This window comes from Pempheris klunzingeri, chromosome 3 (assembly GCF_042242105.1).
Source record: "Pempheris klunzingeri isolate RE-2024b chromosome 3, fPemKlu1.hap1, whole genome shotgun sequence".
NCBI lineage: Eukaryota > Metazoa > Chordata > Actinopteri > Acropomatiformes > Pempheridae > Pempheris > Pempheris klunzingeri.
In genome coordinates, this window is record NC_092014.1 from 25,203,653 (window position 1) to 25,224,774 (window position 21,122).

General features: G+C 44.5%; 2 protein-coding genes across 8 annotated transcripts in view; one reads left to right on the forward strand and one right to left on the reverse strand.

The window, feature by feature from the left end:
- noctb (nocturnin b) lies at positions 1-8,090 on the forward strand. The gene is made up of 5 exons (XM_070855334.1): positions 1-99; positions 5,966-6,102; positions 6,228-6,390; positions 6,623-6,954; positions 7,038-8,090. The coding sequence occupies exons 2-5, from the start codon at positions 5,974-5,976 to the stop codon at positions 7,557-7,559; spliced, it is 1,146 nt and encodes a 381-aa protein (XP_070711435.1). The 5' UTR covers positions 1-99; positions 5,966-5,973; the 3' UTR covers positions 7,560-8,090.
- elf2b (E74-like factor 2b (ets domain transcription factor)) overlaps positions 8,077-21,122 on the reverse strand; it is a 21,710-nt gene continuing 8,664 nt past the window's right edge. The window contains exons 2-12 of one of the 7 annotated variants that reach the window (XR_011585989.1): positions 20,363-20,528; positions 17,790-18,042; positions 12,981-13,094; positions 12,471-12,653; positions 11,717-11,800; positions 11,410-11,605; positions 10,901-11,299; positions 10,632-10,806; positions 9,156-10,087; positions 8,900-8,969; positions 8,077-8,541 (exon numbers count right to left, since the gene is read on the reverse strand). Coding sequence is in view for 4 of the 7 variants with exons in the window: in XM_070855313.1 (XP_070711414.1) it covers positions 9,497-10,087; positions 10,632-10,806; positions 10,901-11,299; positions 11,410-11,605; positions 11,717-11,800; positions 12,471-12,653; positions 12,981-13,094; positions 17,790-18,042; positions 20,363-20,437 (2,070 nt within the window). In the remaining 3 variants the exon portion in view is untranslated. Of the gene's footprint in view, positions 10,088-10,631; positions 10,807-10,900; positions 11,300-11,409; positions 11,606-11,716; positions 11,801-12,470; positions 12,654-12,980; positions 13,095-15,098; positions 15,592-17,789; positions 18,043-20,362; positions 20,529-21,122 lie in introns of those variants that run through there. The other 6 variants (XR_011585988.1, XR_011585987.1, XM_070855314.1 and 3 more) reach the window with 6 other exon arrangements.

Here is a 21,122-nt window from a genome sequence, read left to right on the forward strand (position 1 = left end):
GGTGAATGTTCAGATAAGCGTGACGAAAACTCTGCTGTCAAGTACTTTGTGCCATGTGATCTCTGAACATATCTGAAACAGGGCTGTGACTTACTTTAGGTATGTAGCTCTATTACAGTATATCTGTATTATGTCTGTGTGTGATGGATGCCATAACACAATCACAGTGGGTCATCAGTATGTTTTGGTGTTGATCGCTGAACTATTCAAGCTAAAATCCTCTTTGTGTTTTATATTTTGCATATTACTTGAGAACAAAACAGCTTAATTATTGGCTGTGAAAAACTGACATTTTTCATTGGACCGTGAGCCCGTCTTTACATTGACTTAAGTAATGAAGAGTAAAGTCTTCTGACACAGACACAAACCTGTAGGTTTCTGAATGCTGTTACAGCGACATATCATCACTTCTCATAAATGTATCATCATCCTTTCAGACCCAGAAGACCACAGAACAAAGAGTTTACTGTGAGTGAGGAGTACTATCAGAGGTACCCTTATCTTAAGTGAAAAATACACTTTTCACCCTTTACACACACTTTGTCAGAAGTACTTTTGACTTAGACAGACTTTATTGTCATTCAGGTATGCAACAAGTGTATACAGAATGAATTTCAGCACAGTATTAAAATATAATTTAAAAAGTGTGTGTGTATATGTGTGTGTGTGTGTGTGTGTGTGTGTGTGTGTGTGTATATATATATATATATATATACACACACACACATACAGTGACTTTATGTAGTCAAGCAGAGTGCAAAGCGACTATGAAGTGCCCTGTTTCAAATGTCAAAATGCAAAATGGGAGTTTGAGGGTTCTGCTCAGTATCTTAGCTGTTCCTGTGACTCCTCACATCTTTTCCAGCTCTTCTTTCAGCCCTTGGTATTTTTCGAGCTTCTCATGTTCCTTCTTCCTGATGTTGCTGTCACTCGGGACCACTGCCTTCTTCTGTTGTCTATCAATCAGTCCGATGTCAGGTTGGTTAGCCATCACCATTTTGTTAGTCTGGATCAGGAAGTTCCACAAGATCTTGGCTCAGTCATTCTCTACCACTTTGGGAGGTGGCTATGCCAGCCACTTTGTTATGGCGTCCCATGTATGCTGCTCCTGCATGCATGCTGTGCCTGCTCTTGTGCTGCCATTATTAGTGCTTCTGTGCTGTCTGTTCAGTCTTTTCCAGCCACCGGTAGGATTTCTTGATGTGCTGATTTCTTGATATATTGTTTTGGCCTGGACAGTGGCTCTGATGCTCACCAGCCCTCGGCCTCCCTCGCTCTGCTTAGTGCACAGTCTCAGGGTGCTGGACTCGGGATGAAATCCTCCATGCATCGCGAGGAGCTTCCTCGTCTTGATATCAGTGGCCACTATCTCCTCCTTTGGCCAGCTTTTTATACTAGTGGGTTATCTGATGACTGGTAGGGCGTATGTGTTGATGGCTTGGACCTTGTTCTTCCCATTCAGACAACTTTTCAGGACCTGCCTTATTCCTTGGAGGTATAGCAGTGAGTCCAGCTGCTCCAGTGTGCAGTGTGTCCAGCACCTTTCCCCTCAGCCTGTCCAAAAGTCTCAAGAGACTTTACCCGTCACTCCCTGAGAAGATGTTACCAAGCTGAATGAGAGGGTTGTGGAAGATAGGCTCCTCCTATATATATAGCACTGTGCCAAAGAAAGGCAACATATCCACAGCCCCTCGTTTCAAAAGAAAAGGCTGTCGGTCCAGTCTAATACCACTGGTCACTGGCCAGAAGAAGTCCATCAGTATCCTCTGTATCCTCTCCAACAGGCCAGCAGGTGGATTTAGAACAGCCAACTTGTGCCACAGTGATGATGCCACTAAATTGTTGATTATCACCTGAGAGAGAATCCACCTCCACTTCACCAACTTGGTGGATAGAACTCCCTCCCAGTTCTTGCTGACCCAGGCAACTGAGCCGAGGTACACCCCTAAGACCTTCAGCCCTTCCCTGTTCTACTGTAATCCCCCTGGTATCAGTGGAACGTCAATCTCCCTTCACACCCTTCCTTTCCCACCCCACTTGAACTTTGAAGTATAGACTGACATATGTCATCAACTATCAGGTTTATGGCCATAAAACTTGATACAGATGTCATCTTTCTTTTTAGAAGGATTTCAGTGATATTGGTGACCCCTTTCAGCTAGCACCATCATCATGCCAGATTTATTTTGCCCAACACTTTATGCTATTATCAGCAAACACCTGAGCACCTCATGCTCACCAGCCTCAGCTGGACATTGTGTTTACTGCTAATTAGCTAATCTTAGCACATTAACATGCTAACTAGGATGTTGACCATGGTAAACTCTAGACCTGCTAATCATCAGCAGGTTAACATTTAACCTAAAGCATGCTGTGTCTCAGTTCAGCCTAACAGAGCTTCTGCTGACCTTTATTCAAAAACAGTTCTATCAGTCTAATTGAATACTGGATTCTGATTGGCTCCAGGGTGTCTATCAAAGTTTGATATGGGGCAACTACTCAGTAAATGCCGTGAGCTTAAGATCTCACCTGAAAACATTGATATATTTAGAACTTCATATAACTGCATAATTTACAGTGAACAAAAATGTTTTTCTTATTTGTATGGAAAAATTCAAAAGTAGTGAAGTAGTTTAGACATGACACACATGCGTGTATGCGCTCTCATACATGTGCACACACATGTAATGAGGCAACTGCCCTTCAATGTGGAAATGTCAATATGCCACTAAAGGATAAAGTGACGCACTCGTACACATTCTCTCTCCCTCTCTCTCCCTCTCTCTCCCTCTCAGTTCCAGTTCAACTGTATTTATTGGCTATCAAAATACATCCATCCATCCATCCATCAATTGTCTACACTGCTTATCCTTAAGGGTTGTGGGGGGGGTCCCAGCTGACTTTGGGGCCAGAGGCAGGGTACAACCTGGACTGGTTGCCAGCCAACACATACAGACAGACAACCATTCCCGCTCACACTCACACCTACGGGCAATTTAGAGTTCACCAATGAACCTGACCTGCATGTCTTTGGAAGCCAGAGTCCTCGCAGAAGAATCAAAATACAGTTTGTCCAAATATTTGGATGGTCAAATATTTTGGTCCTTCTGTGTTCAGTTTGTGGTCACTGAGCAACGGGTCTGTCTTTGCTTTCTATCTGTGACAGTAGAGCAACACTCAGCCAGCTCATAATCTCTGTTTAGGGCTTGAGAACACTCTTGGCTACTTTGTCTTTTAGTTTCTTCCTTGTTGGGTTCTAAATAGGCCTCTTTACATCAGAGTTCGGTTCACTCTGATTGGTGTTGTTGTGAGACCAGAATGTGTCTGTGGGGGTTCACTTAGTTTATGCACCAACTGACATAGGAGACTCTTTCCTGGACTCAACTCTGGGGTTTGTAGATATTCTATTGGATGTCTGTCTCAACAGATGCCCCCCCACACTTCCCTCCAATCAATTGTTCTGTATACAGAATATGACACAACTTGTGGTTCTTGTATGAGGCGCTTTGTTCCTGCTGCTTACAGACACTGCACACTGCAGAAACAGTCTGTTTCTGTGTCTCAGTGTTGTGACAGTAAATGTGTTGTAATAACTGTGTCATCAGTCACACACAGCAGGACTCTTTCTGCTCGCCTCGATGCTGCAACACTGACGTCAAACCAACGCAGTGGAAAATGAAAACATTCACTCCTTGACTCCATTCTGTGGGATTAAGAGGAGGCAGAATGACGTGGATCACAGTACATGGTTGTGCAGCAGGAATGGGTGCTGTTTATATTCTAAGAGGAGCAGGTGGATGTTTCACACAGGTATCTGCAGAATGTCCATCCAGACCTAAACACCACCTTCACATTCTTATTCAACACATACGCACAAGCATGTTGCTTACTGATGGCTTCAGTGCACACTCTGATCTAGACTTCACCTGTGCTGATAGTTGCCAAGTAAAAACCATTTTCATTCCAGCTCAAAATCTAATTATGTTTCAGCTTGGAAAAATACAATGTGGTACACGGAAAATAATACCGAGCACTGGTGTAACATCAGTGACGAGAAATCCTGATTAGTGATCTGGGTGCTGTTACAACATGAACACTGAGGAAGTTATTATTGCATACACACTCACACGCTCTCAGAGAGAGAGAGAGAGAGAGAGAGCACAGTGTATCTTCTCTCCCTCACCAGCACACGACCTGTAATACTCCATATGGCCTGATGACGTCTGTACTTCCTAATCTGCCCCTCTCTCCCCGAGGCTTTATAGGCAGTGGGGCGACGTGAGAAGTCTGATTTTAGTGTTCACACAGAGACAAACGCATCTGTTGCTCTCTCCTGTTGCAGTGAAAACACTTCCAGAGGAGCCAGGGAGCTGAAATCAGTTGACAGTAGCATACAGGCTCTTTTACCAGTTTTACTGTAGTGTCAGAAGGAGGCATTTAGGACAATTCTGTGTGCTGTGGACAGTGATGGAGACTGTAGGTAAGAGGCAACTATCCTTTGTTTTACTGTAGATGATCTGTACAGTATCTACATGACAGGTGTCACTTTAACTGTGTCAAAGATCAGATGTGGTTCTAATCACCGTATTCAGTCTCGCTGCTGCTTCATGTTTGTGGATAAGCATGCACCCACATTATCATTAACAATAAAGTGTTAAGGGTCTGTTGACCTGCCTCAGGTGTGTTTTACATGTGGAGAGAACTGGTAGCTGACTCTCATCAGTCAGGTCCCCTTATCGCTCATACACACAGAAACATCCGGGGTCAAACGGGCTCTGACTTCTCCTTTTATAGTCCAGGAGAAGTTAGTCAGGTTGATAGAACAGAGGTCTGTCTCAGATCTGTGCATGTTAACATACAAAACATGTTTTTCAGATTGGCAGAACGCACACTGCAAAGACCTGGTAGCTTACGATTACAGTGAAGTGCGTGCATTGCTCTGTTCTGAAAAATGACTAACGCCCTGGCTGGAATTTAATTGGTTGCAGAAATCTAGATTACAAAAACATTTGTGTTGTTTTTGTTGACAATCAGAACAGCTGGAGGCCTCATGTTCAAACAATCTAGTTTGAAATGGCTCAAGTACATTTAATATTCTCTTTTATTGTCTGCAAAACTCAGTCTGACACACTTTGGTCTGACCTACTGCAGCTCAAAGGTCTCACAAACAAACAGCTGCCATGTTAAATACTCACAGAGGGCCAGACCAGAAGAACAGATGGCACCTACCTCTGTGTGTGTGTCGGTGTGTGTGTGTGTGTGAGAGACATTATCATTATCAACAGGCAGCAGGGAATGACCCGTGTAAACTTAAACCTTAAACCACATTTATCAAGTGGACAGAAACACAACTCAAAATAAGCTAAATAACACGTATCTGCAGGATAGGTTAAGAAGAGTCAGTGTTCAGTCACTCCAGGTTTAAACTGTCAGGGACCACAGAACCACAGCGGTGGAGATACGACTGGATGCAAAGCAAACAATCACAACCTTGAATTTTTCCTTTCCATTGTCACCTCGTGTGGGGATTCTTGAATCCTTCAGTCTGAGTCAGTGACTGGCTGGGTCTGTCTTCATTAGTTTGGTCTTGACCTGCTCTAATGAAAAGTGTCTTGTTATGAATTAGCATTATATAAATTAAGACCAATTGATCTTCAAGTTAGTGTTGGTGACAGTCGCTGGGAAACAGCAGACTTCTTTTAGGTCGTATTAGTGGTATGGGTGTCCTGAGAGTGGGTTGATGTTGAGCCGACCTGCTTCTCCATTCAGTCACAGAGACATGAGAACACTGTGTACACGTATATGTGGTGACGAGGGCACGGGTCAGTCACAGTCCAGCTGCCTCTCAAACACGTTCACTAGAGAAGATATCTAAAACAAGCATCTATTGCAACAGTATGTTGGAACTGGAAGAATCCACAGAGACGGCATTGGAATTTGAAATGTTTTTCTTTTTCCTACACAGTGTGTCCAATGGGCGGAGGGGCAAGCCGGCTGCACAGCGCCCTGACTCTCAGCAACAGCTCTGCCCTCCCCCTCCCTCCATCTCATCTGGACCCCCACCAGCCTGCCGTCACAAGCCTGAATCCAGCTTTCTGCCAGGTGACTCCCGCTCTTCTTCTCCCAGTTCAGGGTTCAGTTGAACCAGTGCCTCATCAGATCCTGTGTAGTGTACTAATGTACGTCCTGAGGTGAACTAAATGGAAAATGTCATGTCGGCCTTGCAGGAGCAGAGGGGCCCCCCCGATCCAATGGAGCTGCTCCGACAGTGTGAGGAGGCCCTCAGGGAGCGACCACCTCGCTTACACAGGAAGTTCACTCACCTCCGTGATGGAGACGGCGTCCCCAGCAGCCCCATCAGGGTGATGCAATGGAACATACTGGCCCAAGGTAGCTTCTAGGTTTCAGGCCGACAGCAGTCTACAGTCACATCACGCTCTGACGACACACCTCACACTTCAGTCATAAAAAAAGTTAGTTAGTGATGTAGTGGTGATACATTTAGCTTTCAGATTGTGAACCAATATAACAAATGTCTTTCTTCTCTCCATTATCTTCCATTGATTTTCATGTCTGGTAAAGATGCACCAGTGAATGTCTCCCTCTTTCTCCTGTCCTCCAGCTCTCGGCGAGGGGCTTGATGGTTTTGTCCAGTGTCCCCCAGAGGCCCTCAGCTGGTCCCACAGAAAGTACCTCATCTTAGAGGAGATCCTCACCTACCGACCTCATATACTGTGTCTGCAGGAAGTGGACCACTACTATGACACCTTCCAGCCGGTTCTGGCAGGCCTCGGTTACAGCAGCAGCTTTTGCCCTAAACCCTGGTCTCCGTGCCTGGGTGTGGAGGGCAACAATGGTCCTGATGGCTGTGCGCTGTTCTTTGATCAGGTGCGGTACGAGGTGCTGGATAGCATGAAGTTAAGGCTTTCTGCCATGAGGATTCCAACCAATCAGGTGAGTAGAATCTCTTTACAGCCACACACAACACTTAAAATGCTTCTTATAAACACTGTTAACATGCTGGCATTCGGCCACAGGTTGCCCTGGTGACATTGCTACGTTGTAGGAGCACGGGCAGATGCGTGTGCGTCGCTGTGACACACCTGAAGGCTCGTTCTGGCTGGGAGTGGCTGCGCAGCGCCCAGGGCTCTGACCTCCTGCGACACCTCCAGAATCTGCTCCAGAAACACACTGGCGGGCCCCTGGGGGACACCAGCACAGATATTCCTCTGCTCATATGTGGCGATTTCAATGCGGTCCCAACTGAGGAGGTGTACCGACGCTTCACGGCATCGCCTCTAGGTTTGGAGTCGGCCTATAAGACACTCAGCCAGGACGGTCTAACTGAGCCGGAGTACACCACATGGAAGATTCGGCCAACGGGGGAATGCTGTACCACTCTGGACTACATCTGGTACAGCCAGGACGCACTGAGGGTGGACTCTGTTTTGGATTTGCCCACTGAGGAACAGATTGGACCAAACAGGCTTCCATCCTTGAGCTATCCATCTGACCATCTTTCTCTGGTCTGTGACTTCAGCTTTAAAGAGAAAGAGTGAGATGAAATGAACTAGCACGCCACAGGGATGACACTGTGAAGAGATGGAGTCGAGGCTCCGTCCTGGTTGGCTTCACCCAACATGGAGGCACGCAGATTAGATGCCATGTGCAATCAAAGACAGAACAAACTCAGGACGCAGAGAACCCAGAGCTAAAATTGCCAATGTAGCACAGACTGAGAGCAAAGGGGTTTGCTCTGTGTGAGGTTTATATTTGATGACTGGCTGGTGCTTCTGAAGTGCATTATTCAGAGGTCTGCTAATTACTTGGTGATTTGGGAATTAAAGGGTCCGGTTAGGTGTTATCTAATGATACAGTAGTTCTGGTTTTATTTGTCTGCATCCACTCCACTCTAATGGACGGGAATGTATTGTTTCTGGTTCGTCTAACAGTGCGCCTAGATTGGAAAAATAAATGCTATCCTTACTTATGAGATTAATAGCAGTTTTGAGTTTATAAGTAACCTCCAAGCTTCAATGTAAAACTAGAAATAAATCAGGGAAACCACAAGGGAAATGACGATGGCCAGGTTTCAAATGTCTTTATATTTCAGTAAAATCTAATACACTTTGAAACAAGAGTACAGCAAAATAGAATATACTTCAAATGTTGAATATACAAACAGTTCAGTCTGAACACAAATGTCTCTCTCCACCTTCCCTCTTTTAGATAAAAAATCATAATGAAGTATAGGGGCAGGGCTAATACGGCAGTGAAATTGAAAGTATGCTGGCAAGTTGCCCCTCTGTTTTCAGTTAGAAGTTGGTGACCCTGAATCCACACTGGTTTCATATTTCTCACAGCCGTTTTGCACAAACTGGTGATTTTCAATGCCTTTCTTTTTATCATTAAAATAATTGCTCCATTTCTTACAGACCTGTGTTTTCATACATTCCTATTTGGATTCATTTTTTTCTCGACATGGCAGCATGCATCAGCTCAGAGTCATCTTTCTTTGCATGTCCATGCAGCCAGACTGTTCTAAAAAGAGCAAACCAAAAAACAGAAGAATTGAGAAATTCAAGATCCCTTACTGGAAGAAGTCTGAAATTCAAGCCTAGAGATTTTCTAGATGCTGGAGGACACACTGCAAGCAAACCTGGCCACTGATCTACAACATGTTGCAGTTTCTGTTGTAAGACTCAATCTATACAAGGTTTAACAGCCTGGTAGACAGAAGAACTAATAATAAAACTAATAATATATTAGTTCCAGTAATACTGTGCTTGGTACAAGGTATCAAAACACAAAACAAATTTTACTGTTCAGACAATACATGAAAATTCAGATCTAAGGCTGTTCTGTTAACTTCAGCTCCGTAAACTGTATAGATACATACATGACAATTTTCTGTTCGATACTGTCCCTTGTTAGAAGCTCCACCCTCCATTTCTCACGTCAAACTCCATCTGCACAGTGATGCAAGTAAAAAAAATATAAGTTGTTGCTGGTTTTAACATTTCTAAACAAATGGTCTTTATGAAAGCTTCGTTACACCCCCGTGGTGCCTTTCACATTTTGGTTAGTTGTAATTATTTGCCTCATTTTGTAGTGTTAGAGCTTTTTTTGTGTATGCAAGATTCTTTCTTTTTTACCAGTTCGCGTCAGTGATTGAGATCCGTTTTGAAGATTGTAGTGATCAAGGTTGGTCCCTTTGCCTTCCCAGTAAAGTCCAAGTCTGTGTGGATTCCTTTGTTGCAGTACAGTTTGAGGCCCGTACAAGACAGAGGTTTCAGTGTGGTTCTGAGGGATTTCAGTAAAGTTCTAGGGAGCAAGAGGGAAGATGTGAAGTCACAATGAGGACTAAAAGTAGGCCTTGAGGAGTCTTTAAAGTCTGGCAGACTGCTGCTGGTTATTACAGGAGTAAAAAGGAGCTCAGACATGTAAAATCTGACCACCTCTGGCAGAGAAGGAAATATTGACAGATGTGTGCATTTCAACACTCGGGCTCCTCTGACTTTATCGTTATGTCGGGTGTTTCCAGTTTGATAACCACTTCCGTGTCCACAGCCTCTGACTGGACATTCTGGACAACCTCGGGGTTCTGCTGGACTGGCATTGGCACAGTTTGAACCTTAACTCCTGCCACCTTCAGCTTCTCTGCTGTGACTCCTCTGGGTGTTGCTGCTCCCATCACCAGCTCTGAGCCATTGATGACGCCGCCTATGATCCGTGGCTGTACCGTCTGATTGGCTGTTGATACTGTTACGACCCCTGCCCCGCTACCCGGCTGTGACATCACCAGAGTCTGTTGTTGCACCTGTGTCGGCATGGTGAGTCTCATCACTTGTGCTCCTGGGGTGACGGTCACAGGTGCCAGGGCCCGGACCGTCAGGGGGCTCCCGAGGAGGCTGATGCCTGCCGGGGAGCTCCCGACGCCGGCCTTGTTTGAGCTCGTGGATGTCTGGAGCTGACATTGAGCTAACTGGTGGGCTGGGATTGTGATGATCTTGGCCAGCTGGACAGTGATCTTGTCCCCATTCTCCGCGGTGGCTGGGACCATGGTAGGGATGGTCTGGATCACAACCTACCAAAACACACACACACACACACACACATTTAGAAATGGTCCAAATGGTAAATGGTCTGTATTTTGTACAGCACCTTTCTAGTTATTTCAACTACTCAAAGCACTTTACATCACATCCTCATTCACACATCATTCATACAGGAGGAATGTAATTCTATTCTTTCATACTCATTCACACACTGAAGCTGCTTCAGGAGCAAGTTGGGGTTCAGTGTCTTGCCCAAGGACACAACATGTTGACCCATGGGGATGGGGATTGAACCCCCGACCTTCTGTTTGAGGGACGACCCACAGCCGCCCCAAAGTTAAGAATGAGACTAGACACCAAGAGCATTACTTGTAAACTATTTCCTTAGTTGATCTTACAAGCCTTCCAGCGGTTCTGCAGAGTTCAAAACATTTCATTAAGACCTCTTATATACCACATACAAGCAGCAAAGATGGATCAGTTCATTCAAAAGTTCCCTAACGTTTTGGTACATTATGAATGTGGGCGCCCCGGCTGCTGTAGAAACACTAATGTTAATGATAATGACTCCACCTTCTGTTGTGAGTTTGTATTTGCGGCACCACCACCAATAGCCGAAGTGTTGAGGAGGGTGGTGTGGCTGGCTGCCCCCGTTGCTCCTGCTGCCTGCTGCACAGCGACAGTGGAGATCTTCTGGCCTAGTGATGTCGTCATGACCACGGGCACCTGCATAGCCACCCGCACTGTCCTGTAGACAAGAGGTGAGACAGCACAGAGTCAGAAGATGCCAATGCTTGGATGAGACACCCTGTCGTATAAAAGTGAAGGCCCTCATCTCAAACCTTGGCCCAGTGGCGGTGGGGATGATAGCCGTTTGAGACTGCTGGGTCTGACTTCCATCTGTTGAAACGGTCACTATCCTCGGTACTCCTGCTGCCCCACCTCCCGCCAGTGTCTTGCTGCTCGTGGCAACAGAGGCCTGGACCACATTGGCCCTGTTCCCACCCCGCAAGATGTTGGGTTTCTTGGAGGACGGCAGCTCAGTGGCCTGCAGCATCATGTCCGGTGAGGGTAGCACACGCTCGTAGGACACAGCCGTCTCTGAGCTGATCAGATCATCAGAGGTGGGCAGGTCTGCCTTGTCGTCGTCAATGATGACAATGTTTTTGGGCATGTCCTTGAACTGGTAAACCAGCCGCTGGCCCTCTACCTTGGCAAGAATACCACGCTGGTAGTAATATCTGAGGAACAAAGATCAGGAGTTATGATGCTGCTTCTCAAAAACACAAACATGAAAAAAACTAATCGAAATCTCCATCTCTCTCCCACACACACAGACACACACACTCACCGGAGTGCCCGGCCCATGGTCTCATAGTTCATGTCAGGCTTGTTCTTGTGTTTGCCCCACAGCTTGGACACGGCCTTCGAGTCGACCAGTTTGAAGATGCCTTTCTCCCTCTGGGTCCATTTGATGTACCTGGGACAGGTGTTCTTGTCCTGGAGGAGGTCCAACAGGAACTCCCACAGGTAGGTGGTGCTCCCTGCTGGAAGATCAAGCTAATTTATTACACTGCTCAACAGTAAGTCACCTTCATCTGTGCCTCACACATAAACTGATTCATGATTCAGTCACTAACATGACAACTGTTGGGTACCTTTCCCTTCTCTTGGTTTCTTCTTGATGCCAAGGTCTGGTGATTCGGTCACAGCTGACTGATGCATCTTTGGCTTCCGTCCAGCTATAAAAGGAAACATTTCAAACAAGATTTAATCATGTGCCGCCCCCCTCTGAGCCTGGTTCTGTTCCAGGTTTCTTCCTGTTAAAGAGTAGTTCTTCCTCCACTGTTTCCTAATATAATATCTGATGCTGCTCATGTGGGGATTCTTGAATCCTTAATGTTGAATTCCTGAATCGTTGGGTCTCTCTTTAATTAAAGAGTTTGGTCTAGACCTGCTCTTCATGGAAAGAGTCTTGAGATAATGCTGTTGTGAATTGGCGCTATATAAATAAAGATTGATTGATTGATTGATGTGCTTCGATCCCTGATCAACACTGAATACAGCTGTGTTATGAAATTGGATTTAAACCCAACAGTAAGTCCTCCACTAAACTCTGAGATATACTCAGCACCTATACTTATCTCCAGGTTTAGTTCTGAAGTTTGAGGTCTGTTCATCGCTGAGCTGCCACATGGATTCCACTGGAAACATTTGGTTTCATTTTTCCAAAACTTAATTCTTAATTTTCCAATACTTAATTCTGAGACTCCATAGTATGGAGATGATTGTGGGTCTAAAACTGCATGAAATAAAGATTTGAATATTTCTGTGTGTTTAACACAGCTTTGAAATACTGGGTTTTCACATTCCTCACTTCACAGATACACAAACTACAAGCTGTCCGTTTACCTCTCCTTTTCCTGGTAGGCTCATGGCCTGGCTCTGGCTCTTCCAGCAGGGTGACCATCTCCTCCTCCTCCTCCTCGCAGCACTCCTCCGTCGATATCTCCACCTCTGTCTCTGCAATCATGTCGGGACGCATGGCGGCATGAAGGAAGTCTGGTGTCGCTACGCAGGGCTGAATAAAACCTTCTGGACGGAGGAATGAAAAAGAAAACAGAATAGCTTTGAAGCTGCCTTATGACGTTTTAATGACAGTTCAAGTTTATAAGTGAATATAAACAGAAGGTTGCTCAGAACTCTGGGGATATTGTGTAACTGCTGTGAAGCCTCCTCAAAACTAGATTTTGGAGCTTTAAGACATATTTAAGCTAGAATACAATTCTTTAGAGAGCACTCAATGAGTCATTCATCAACCAGATGCAGACGAATACAATTATGTTGCATTACAATAATCAGTTTCAAGTGTAATCTGCTCTAAATTGTGTAAATGCTTGTGATACTTGGTTAGTGTGTTACCTGGGCTGCGGTCTTCTCTGAGGCTGGAAGGTGAATCCATGCGCAGCAGAGCTTCTGCAGCCTCAAAGGTCTTGTCAGAGCAGTGGACATTGGTACCGTGGACAGACGCCTCCACTGAAACACACAATCAGCAAAAAGTACAAATGAAGTGAAAAATTAACACATGAGTTAAATCCCATCGCAAACAACTGATGCCCCGTTCCAGGACGCGACACCACTCCGCTGGCCCATGTCTCAGCTAATACTGAAGCAGGATACTGAAGTGTGACATGATGAAAGGTCCAGAGAGGGCAAGCTGAAACTCTGAGCTCCACCTTAAGCTGCCCTCTATTATAAAGAATTCACAACTGTCAGGTAGAGGAACCCTAAATGTAGTGTAGTTATTCACTATCTCACATATGGCGAGGCACAAAAACACACAATGCTGTTTAAATCAACAGTGGGATTCAGATCATTGTGAGGGAAATGGTACATGCCCCATCTGGGACCCTGGGAAGGGACCCAGGGCACCTGCTGTTGGTGTCAATCACTGGTGGGAAATGGGAGATCCCGTTACACCCTGCTCTGCCCATGTTTGGCTATCTGAACCAGGCTATCTTTAGTGCTCTCCTCACAAACCAACACTTGCTGGTTGCCTTTACAGCACTTTTCTCTCTCTGCTGTTTTCTTCTTTTCTTTTCTGCAGCTGCCGTTGAAAGCAGGTAGCCTGCAGGGCTAGTGTGTGAAGTCAGACCTTACTTACAGGCACCGTGGCCACTTCAAGTCTGTCCCAAGTGTCAGTTTAGGATTTGGATTCTAAATGACTTAATAATAAAAATTTAAAAAAATACAAACATCGACCGTGTTTGAACCAATGTGCATTATGTGTGGGTTGTATAATAATACAATCGGGATATTTTTATTGGTTGGATGAACGCTTAATATTAAGTTATACCACTACATAACGGCGCCAAGAATAGCAGCAAGTCTGACAAAAAGTAGTGCCGGCCTAGATCACTTCCGTGTTTACAGTTCTCATCCTTTCCCTCCAGTTCTCCTCGAAGAAGCTCACAAATCCTCTTGTCACTCAAAACCCGCCTCGCTCCCTATTGGCTCGTTGTTCAAATAGCAGCCCGCCCCGGTTAAACATGATTGGACTACCGCTAACGCCCTAAAGCTGCGTCCACATTATTTGACTACCGGGTACGTCGATCAACGACACGACCCGCCCCCTCACAGACAATGCTTCCGCCATCGAAAATGGACAAAAATACTTAGTTATGATCGAATAATCAGAGCGGATACGACGCAGTATTTTCACAGCGAGTCACCCTCTAACAGACTCGGCTCACACGCGACTGAAACCGCACACCACGGGTAACTACCCTCCGTGCGGTCGCAGGATGAAGCCCCACATGGAACATCCAACAGGAAGAAAGCAAGTGAGCCAGGCAGGCCCACGCTCCAGCCGGAGGCTGCACAACATCACCACGGACACCGGGGAAGCACCGTATTAAAGCCTCCGGCACTGGAAGTCACCTTACAGTTCACTAAAACACAACACCGTGCTCACTGCTGCTCAGGTCCACGGACTGTTATTCAGGAACGATGACTTAAGGCTGCACATAATTCCCACCAAAAAGACAAATTAAGCCAGCCACGGCCAAACATCAGGACACGCGCCCCTCATAGCTGCACCGGAGCGGATATGTGACGGTGCGACACAGAACTGGGGGTAAAAATAAACCCACGTCCTTCCGACTCAGACAGCGTGGCAAAGACGTAGCAAAGACAACATCTTTGCACTTCCTGGTTGTGCAGGGGCGACCTGCGGACCGTTATTTAGAAGCACACTGCCGTGACAAAGCCCTGCTCATACATGCACGCCGTGCTTCGTGCAGACAGCTGTCCCTGTGTGCAGTGTGACCACCCCGCCGAAGGTTTACATCTCTTAAACCGGGCTCGATGAGCCGTGTAGCAGCGGCATACAGGTTGCTACCAAGGTGATCACTTCCTGATTGCCCTCCATTACTTCAGCACACTGCTGAGCGGACCGAGGCGCAGCGTCGAGCCCACAAACGAGTGCGAACGGTGACGCTTGATCTGGGTCGAGTCTAGAATTACAGAAAGATACGTTACCGGCTCGGATAAGAAGATCGAGCTGGTTCGCGTGCCCCTCATGCTGTGAAGTCGCCATGTTTTCCCCCTCGCTACAGACTCACATTGACTACTCACTGAATTGTATGGGAAGCTGCTAGCTCAGATCATTCCGCCGCTAATGGGAAATCTCCTCGAATTCAACGAGGCGCATTACGACGACTGAAAGGTATCCCTCCGCCACCGACACAGGAAATCCTTCCTTCGTCCTCCCACCCTCCCTGCGTGTGACTACGTCACAGAAAGCTGACTGTGATTACGATTTGATAAATTAATACTTTAAATAAACACGCTTTTTTTTTTTTTTTTTTTACAAAGTAAAGTTGCTGTTTGCACATAATGACGGCTCTTCTAGCTCGTGGCATGCTCTGAGATTCTGTTGAAACTACGGATCTGAATTACTGCACAGCAAAACTTATGGGTTTGAATCTAAAACACCCTCGCTGTTAAAACAGTGCCATTAGAAAATGAAAAGTGTACAAGATCTAGAACTTGGTTTTAATTTAAGGTATGAAGTTAACTCTTCCATTTAAATTGAAAATGACAGAAGATAGTTTCCCATAGTTTTCAGCACACAGTCCTCAGGTAGTGGAAATGCTTTCTGTCTATTAGGGGATTTTCAAACACATCTCTGCATGTGTTCGTTTGTTTGGTGATCTTGTCTGATTGTTCCTGTTGGATTAAACAGACACCACTTAATGAATTACACAGAAAGACTACATGTATGTATTTATAGTGGGCCATTTTGAACTCTTGTTTGTTCATCTAAAAGACAGTGTCTATGATGGTATGTACATTTCTGTTTAACTCAAATGAATCACTTTTTCCTTAGCCTCAATGCAGTATTGTAGTTAATACTGGATACCATCGCTGATAAAAAAAATAGTAACTGTCCAAAAACTATCCACAGGGTGGCAGTGTGTGAACATCACCCATCACTGGTGCTGCAGCAGACCAATATGCCCCATTTCAGCCCAAACCACAACAAACAAAAGCAAGATTTTCTAAGCCTGGATTTCTTATTCTTATTCTTTTGAAGCTGTGTGTAACAAAAAGCAATTTCCCCCTGGGGATTATTAAAGTAATTCTGATTCTGATTCTGAAACCCATGCGTCGACTATGGTTCTATACTAATTTTCTTTGGAAAAGAAATATGCTATAAGTTTTGAAGTTGGGGGTGAGGTGACAGAGGATGCTAAAATGTAATGAACTACAGGAGGATACGAACAAAGCTTAAGTAAAAGATAATTTGCATTTGAAAAAATGATGCATATACACCACAAAGACAATGCTTCAAAATGAAACAAAGAGTGAGTGAATTTTGAATTTTGAATGTGTGAATCTAAACCATGGCACCACCCATCACAGTCCTCACAATATCAGCCTGGTGATTAAGGACAACACTGGAGTCCACAATGTCTCACAAGTCCAAAACCAATGTTGTGTTGTGTATTTGTGTGAGCCCACAAATACAGCAGGTGGCAGCAGGTTCATTTCATCTCTTACATACACGTACATAAGCAGCCCAGAAGCATTAGGAAAGACAATACTATGTTGCAAAACGAAAAGAAAAAGAGAAGTGTGCTCTTCTCAGCAGTGGAACAAACCCTGCTGATGGAACTATATGAAGAATGTAAAGGGGTTCTCACAGGGTCATAACCAAACTGGCCAATCAGAGACAGAGTTTTTTACTTTTTCACTTAACCACATCTTCTTTTTTAACTCTTAATGTTCAGCACTTGACCTTGCATCTGATGTATAACCTGCGCTGTGTAAATAAAGTTTGATTGATTCACTGATTGATTAAACTTGGAGACCGTGAAAGTGCTAAGACATAATCTTTCTGGCTTTATTTTCTTAATCATACAGTTATTGGAACTAAGGTACATTTGTAGACTCATGCTTGGTCACATTGTCAGAAAAAAGTCTGAATTTTAGTTTTTTTTAAAGTAGAAATTGATTGTACAACATTACATGACTAGTGACACATCATCAGAAGTAGGCCTTTAGACAGAGTACACAATGTAAATGTAAACGCTATTCTAATCTAATCATAGACAATAATTAGAAAGAAAATATTATAAATAAACTACAATAGAAATGAATAGCTAAGGGGTCTCTTCTAATAATTCTAAAGGTATAAACATTGTTCAGTAGTTTTTTTGTATTTAAATCTTTTTTAACGTTTTGGTGATTTGCAGTACAGAGCTCGTTCTCTCATAAATACAACATATAGAATAACGCATAATAATTTATGGATAAAAAAATGTACCTAAAAGTAAGTATTCAAGAGAAATTCAGTTTTCTTATCCATCATTATGATTCCAATTCATTGATTGGTTGTTTTCGTTCATGTGTGACGGATTCCATATGCCATAAAGAGCACTAGGAGGAGCCAAAGGAACCTTGTTTTTTCACAGATGACCTATCTTATTTACTACTGTCAGGACATAGTGACAGTCTCAACAAATGTGACAAAAAGTTACTTCTACAAAAGTACTTGAACCTTTAATGAACAGGTCTGCTCTAGGCATTCTGGGTAGTGTGTGTGAGTTACGTCTGGTCTACAGAAACTGATAATCATCTGGAGCTCTAACCTACAGCGCCACAAGGAAGATTATGAAGCAACATTAAATATCCTTTCTGATAAATATAGGAGCATTCATGTCTCACCTGCCTCCCCCTCTGTCTCCACCTCCTGCTCATCGCCCACCTCCTGTATCATGTAGGCCTCGTCATCACACACCAACACCTGGGCTGAGTAACCTTGCTCCTCAGCCAGGCTGGCACTGGGTACCTCCTCCACTATGACTGCTGGGTAGTCCTCAGACTCCTCTCTGTCCTGTGCTTCTTCATAGGCTTCCTCAGCTTCACACTCACCTTCTACCTCTCCTTCAAGCTCCAGGTCCACCTCACACTCTCCCTCCTGCAGGGGACAGGGATCGAGAGACGAAGCTTTCAGTAAGACAGAAAGAGATAAGCTCCTTGTTGTAACTTCCCAAACTAAAATAAATATCGCAGAAACTTGAGAGGATGTGGCGTTCCACCAAACTAAAAATAGGCAATGTAATGATTTAACTTTAAACATAGGAACCTTAGAAACAGCTGTAAAACCTGATATATATTTAGACTAGTTTTATTCAATGGATCGTCGTGATCTTCAATGATTTCTTCATCCAAACCACCAACTTGTCTCTTAGACCCTAGGCTGCTTCAGGGAGTCCAACCCTACTTCTTTACTGGATGTGATTTGTCTTTATTAACAAGCTATATATCACAGTCCATGATACCGAAGCACTCATTTGCAAATCAGCTGTTGTCTCAAGCACAACTAATGCAACTAATCGAGGGCCTCCATAGTATTAGGTGTGCTTGAAATAGAACACATCAAATACCTGGACTGGATGGGGGTTTGTTCACATTTGTTTGCATGTCAGAAATATAGGTAAGTCAAGAGAACTATTCAAAAAGTTAAGAGAGGAGATCATTGGATGCAAAAAGATAGTAAAGGCACTGAATGTTCCTATAGATACTGTTGGAAGCATAGTTAGCAAGTTCAAAGCTAAAGGAACGCTGGCTACACTACGTGGATGTGGCAGAAAGAGGAAGCTATCAATGGCTGCCACCAGATTTCTGAGGAGGCAGGTGAAGGTCTCCATGCCTGAACTCTAAGATGTACACCACTGCTGACCCAAAAGCACATGACAAGTCGGCTCAAATATACTCAAAACACTTTAATTGACCTTTGTTTCTTCTGGCACTGGAAACCTGCAGCGTTTGGAGGGCAAGATGGATTCAATCAACTATCAGGAAATCCTAGGAGAAAATGTCATGCTGCCTGTGAGGAAGCTGAAGCTTGGAAGCACTGGACCTTCCAACAGGACAATGGTCCCAAGCATACCTCAAAGTCCAAGGCTTTGTTTCGGAAAAAGTCCTGCAAGATACTAGAGTCAGACACCTGACTTGAATCCAACAGAAAATCTTTAGGCGGTTTGTTGCAGCACACAACCCAAGAATATTAGAGAGCTGGAGGTTATTGTCCATGAGGAACGAGCTGAGATTCCTCAGGAACGCTGTCAGAACCTGGTGTCTGGTTATGCATCACGTTTGCAGCAGGTCATAACAACTAAAGGGTGCTTTACCATCTAAAGATGCTTGTTCAGAATGAGTTGAATAACTTTGAGACTGAAATTGTCATTAAAATTGGCATATTGAGTTAAATTTGGAGAAACCACCTATAATATTAGTTGTGTTGAGCTATTTCAATTGTTCTTGTTTGAGCTGCTCATTGAACACAGTTGAAAGTTTGCAAATTTTGCTAATACACCTAACTTGCAATGGGGGTTGAATAATTATGAGTGCAACTGTACATGTTTTCTCTAGGTAATGTCATCAAGAAAGACTCCATAAATTTGCATAAACTGTTGTGCAGATGATACCCAATTACATTCATTAGTAAAGCTAGTTAAAACCAGGTCCTTTTGCCAAAAGGAGATTGCTGGTCCTGGATGACCAGCAATTTTCTCCTGCTAAACTCAGACAAGACTGAACCTGCTGTGCTTGGCCCAAAACACCTTAGACAGACATTTTTCTAATGATATAGCAACTCTGGATGGAATTAAATTGGCGTCCAGAACTATCATTGATCAGAATTTGACTCCTATATAAAACGCATTCCAAGGAATGCCTTTTCTCATGTACAAACATTGCAAAAATCAAGCTTAGCATGATGCATGGTGGTCCAGAATGTTGCATTTGTACTGACGAGAATGCACCGGCTCCTGGTAAAATCCAGAACAGAATTGAAAATCCTTGTCTTCACCTACAAAGCCCTTAATGGTCTGCTACCACTGTATTTTTAAGAGCTCATAGTACCATACCACCCCACTACAGCACACAAACAGCCCGCACTTGTGGTTCCCAAACTCTCCAATAATGGTATGGAAGACAGAGCTTTCAACTATCAGGCTCCTCTCCTGTGGAAACTTTTTCCATTTTGGGTCCAGGAGGGAGACACTCTCTATAGAAGTAAGCTTAAAACTTTCCTTTTTGATAAAGCTTATAGTTGGGACTGGCTTAGGCTTGCCTTGGACCAGCCCCAAGTTCTACATGAAAAGTGTCTTGAGATAGTATTTGTTATAAATTGGTGCCATAAAAATAAAGATTGATTGATTGATTAAGAAAAGAGAAGATATTTTGTTGAAAACTGCCATTGCAGTTCTCAGGTGTGTCTGTGTCTAACCCACCTGCTGGGGGTCCTCCTCAGCTGTGACATACTCCACTACTGTCCCACCAGTGTCGACCAGCACCACTGAGGTCATGACTCATGCTCCTCAGGGATCAGCATTCACAGCCAGTGACGCCACAGCCACGTCCGTCTCGTGGCCTCCAACAGTTTGGTGAACAAAGGCCCTGGAGAGAGAAGAAGTAACATTTGTTTAACACAATAAAGCCTGTGCTGCAGCCATAGTGTATGACCAGATTCTGTCCACAGGGAGTCTAATGATGACAGAAGTGTACCCCTGGTCAGCCCATACTGCGTCCTTGATCTAAACGAGCTCCTGGGTTTTTGTTGTCAAGCTGACATAAGCCCCTTTTCCACCACAGGAACTTTTCTCATTTACCCAGGATTTTGAAAAACCTCTGCAAGTTTCCATCGAAATTACCCGGGGAAAAAACGTTGGAATTCTTGAGGGGCGGGGGCTGTGTGCTGAAGAACGCTCACTTCGTTTGTGATTTGAACATTTGGAAAATGGAGCCAAAGAAGAGAAGCTACGAGAAGTGGATGGACGACGAGGTCCAGGCTCTTTTCAGTGTATTTGCATAGGAAGAAGTTCAGCGGGACTTTGAGTCGGCGACTCGAAACTACAGAGTCTATGGAAGAACTAAATGTAGGTCGCAGTGGGTCTGACCACCGTACTAACAAGTGGTAGGACCAGCTGGACGCCATACTGGGCCACAGACCGGCATATTCTGGCACTCCCCCACACGTCATCAGCCTGATTT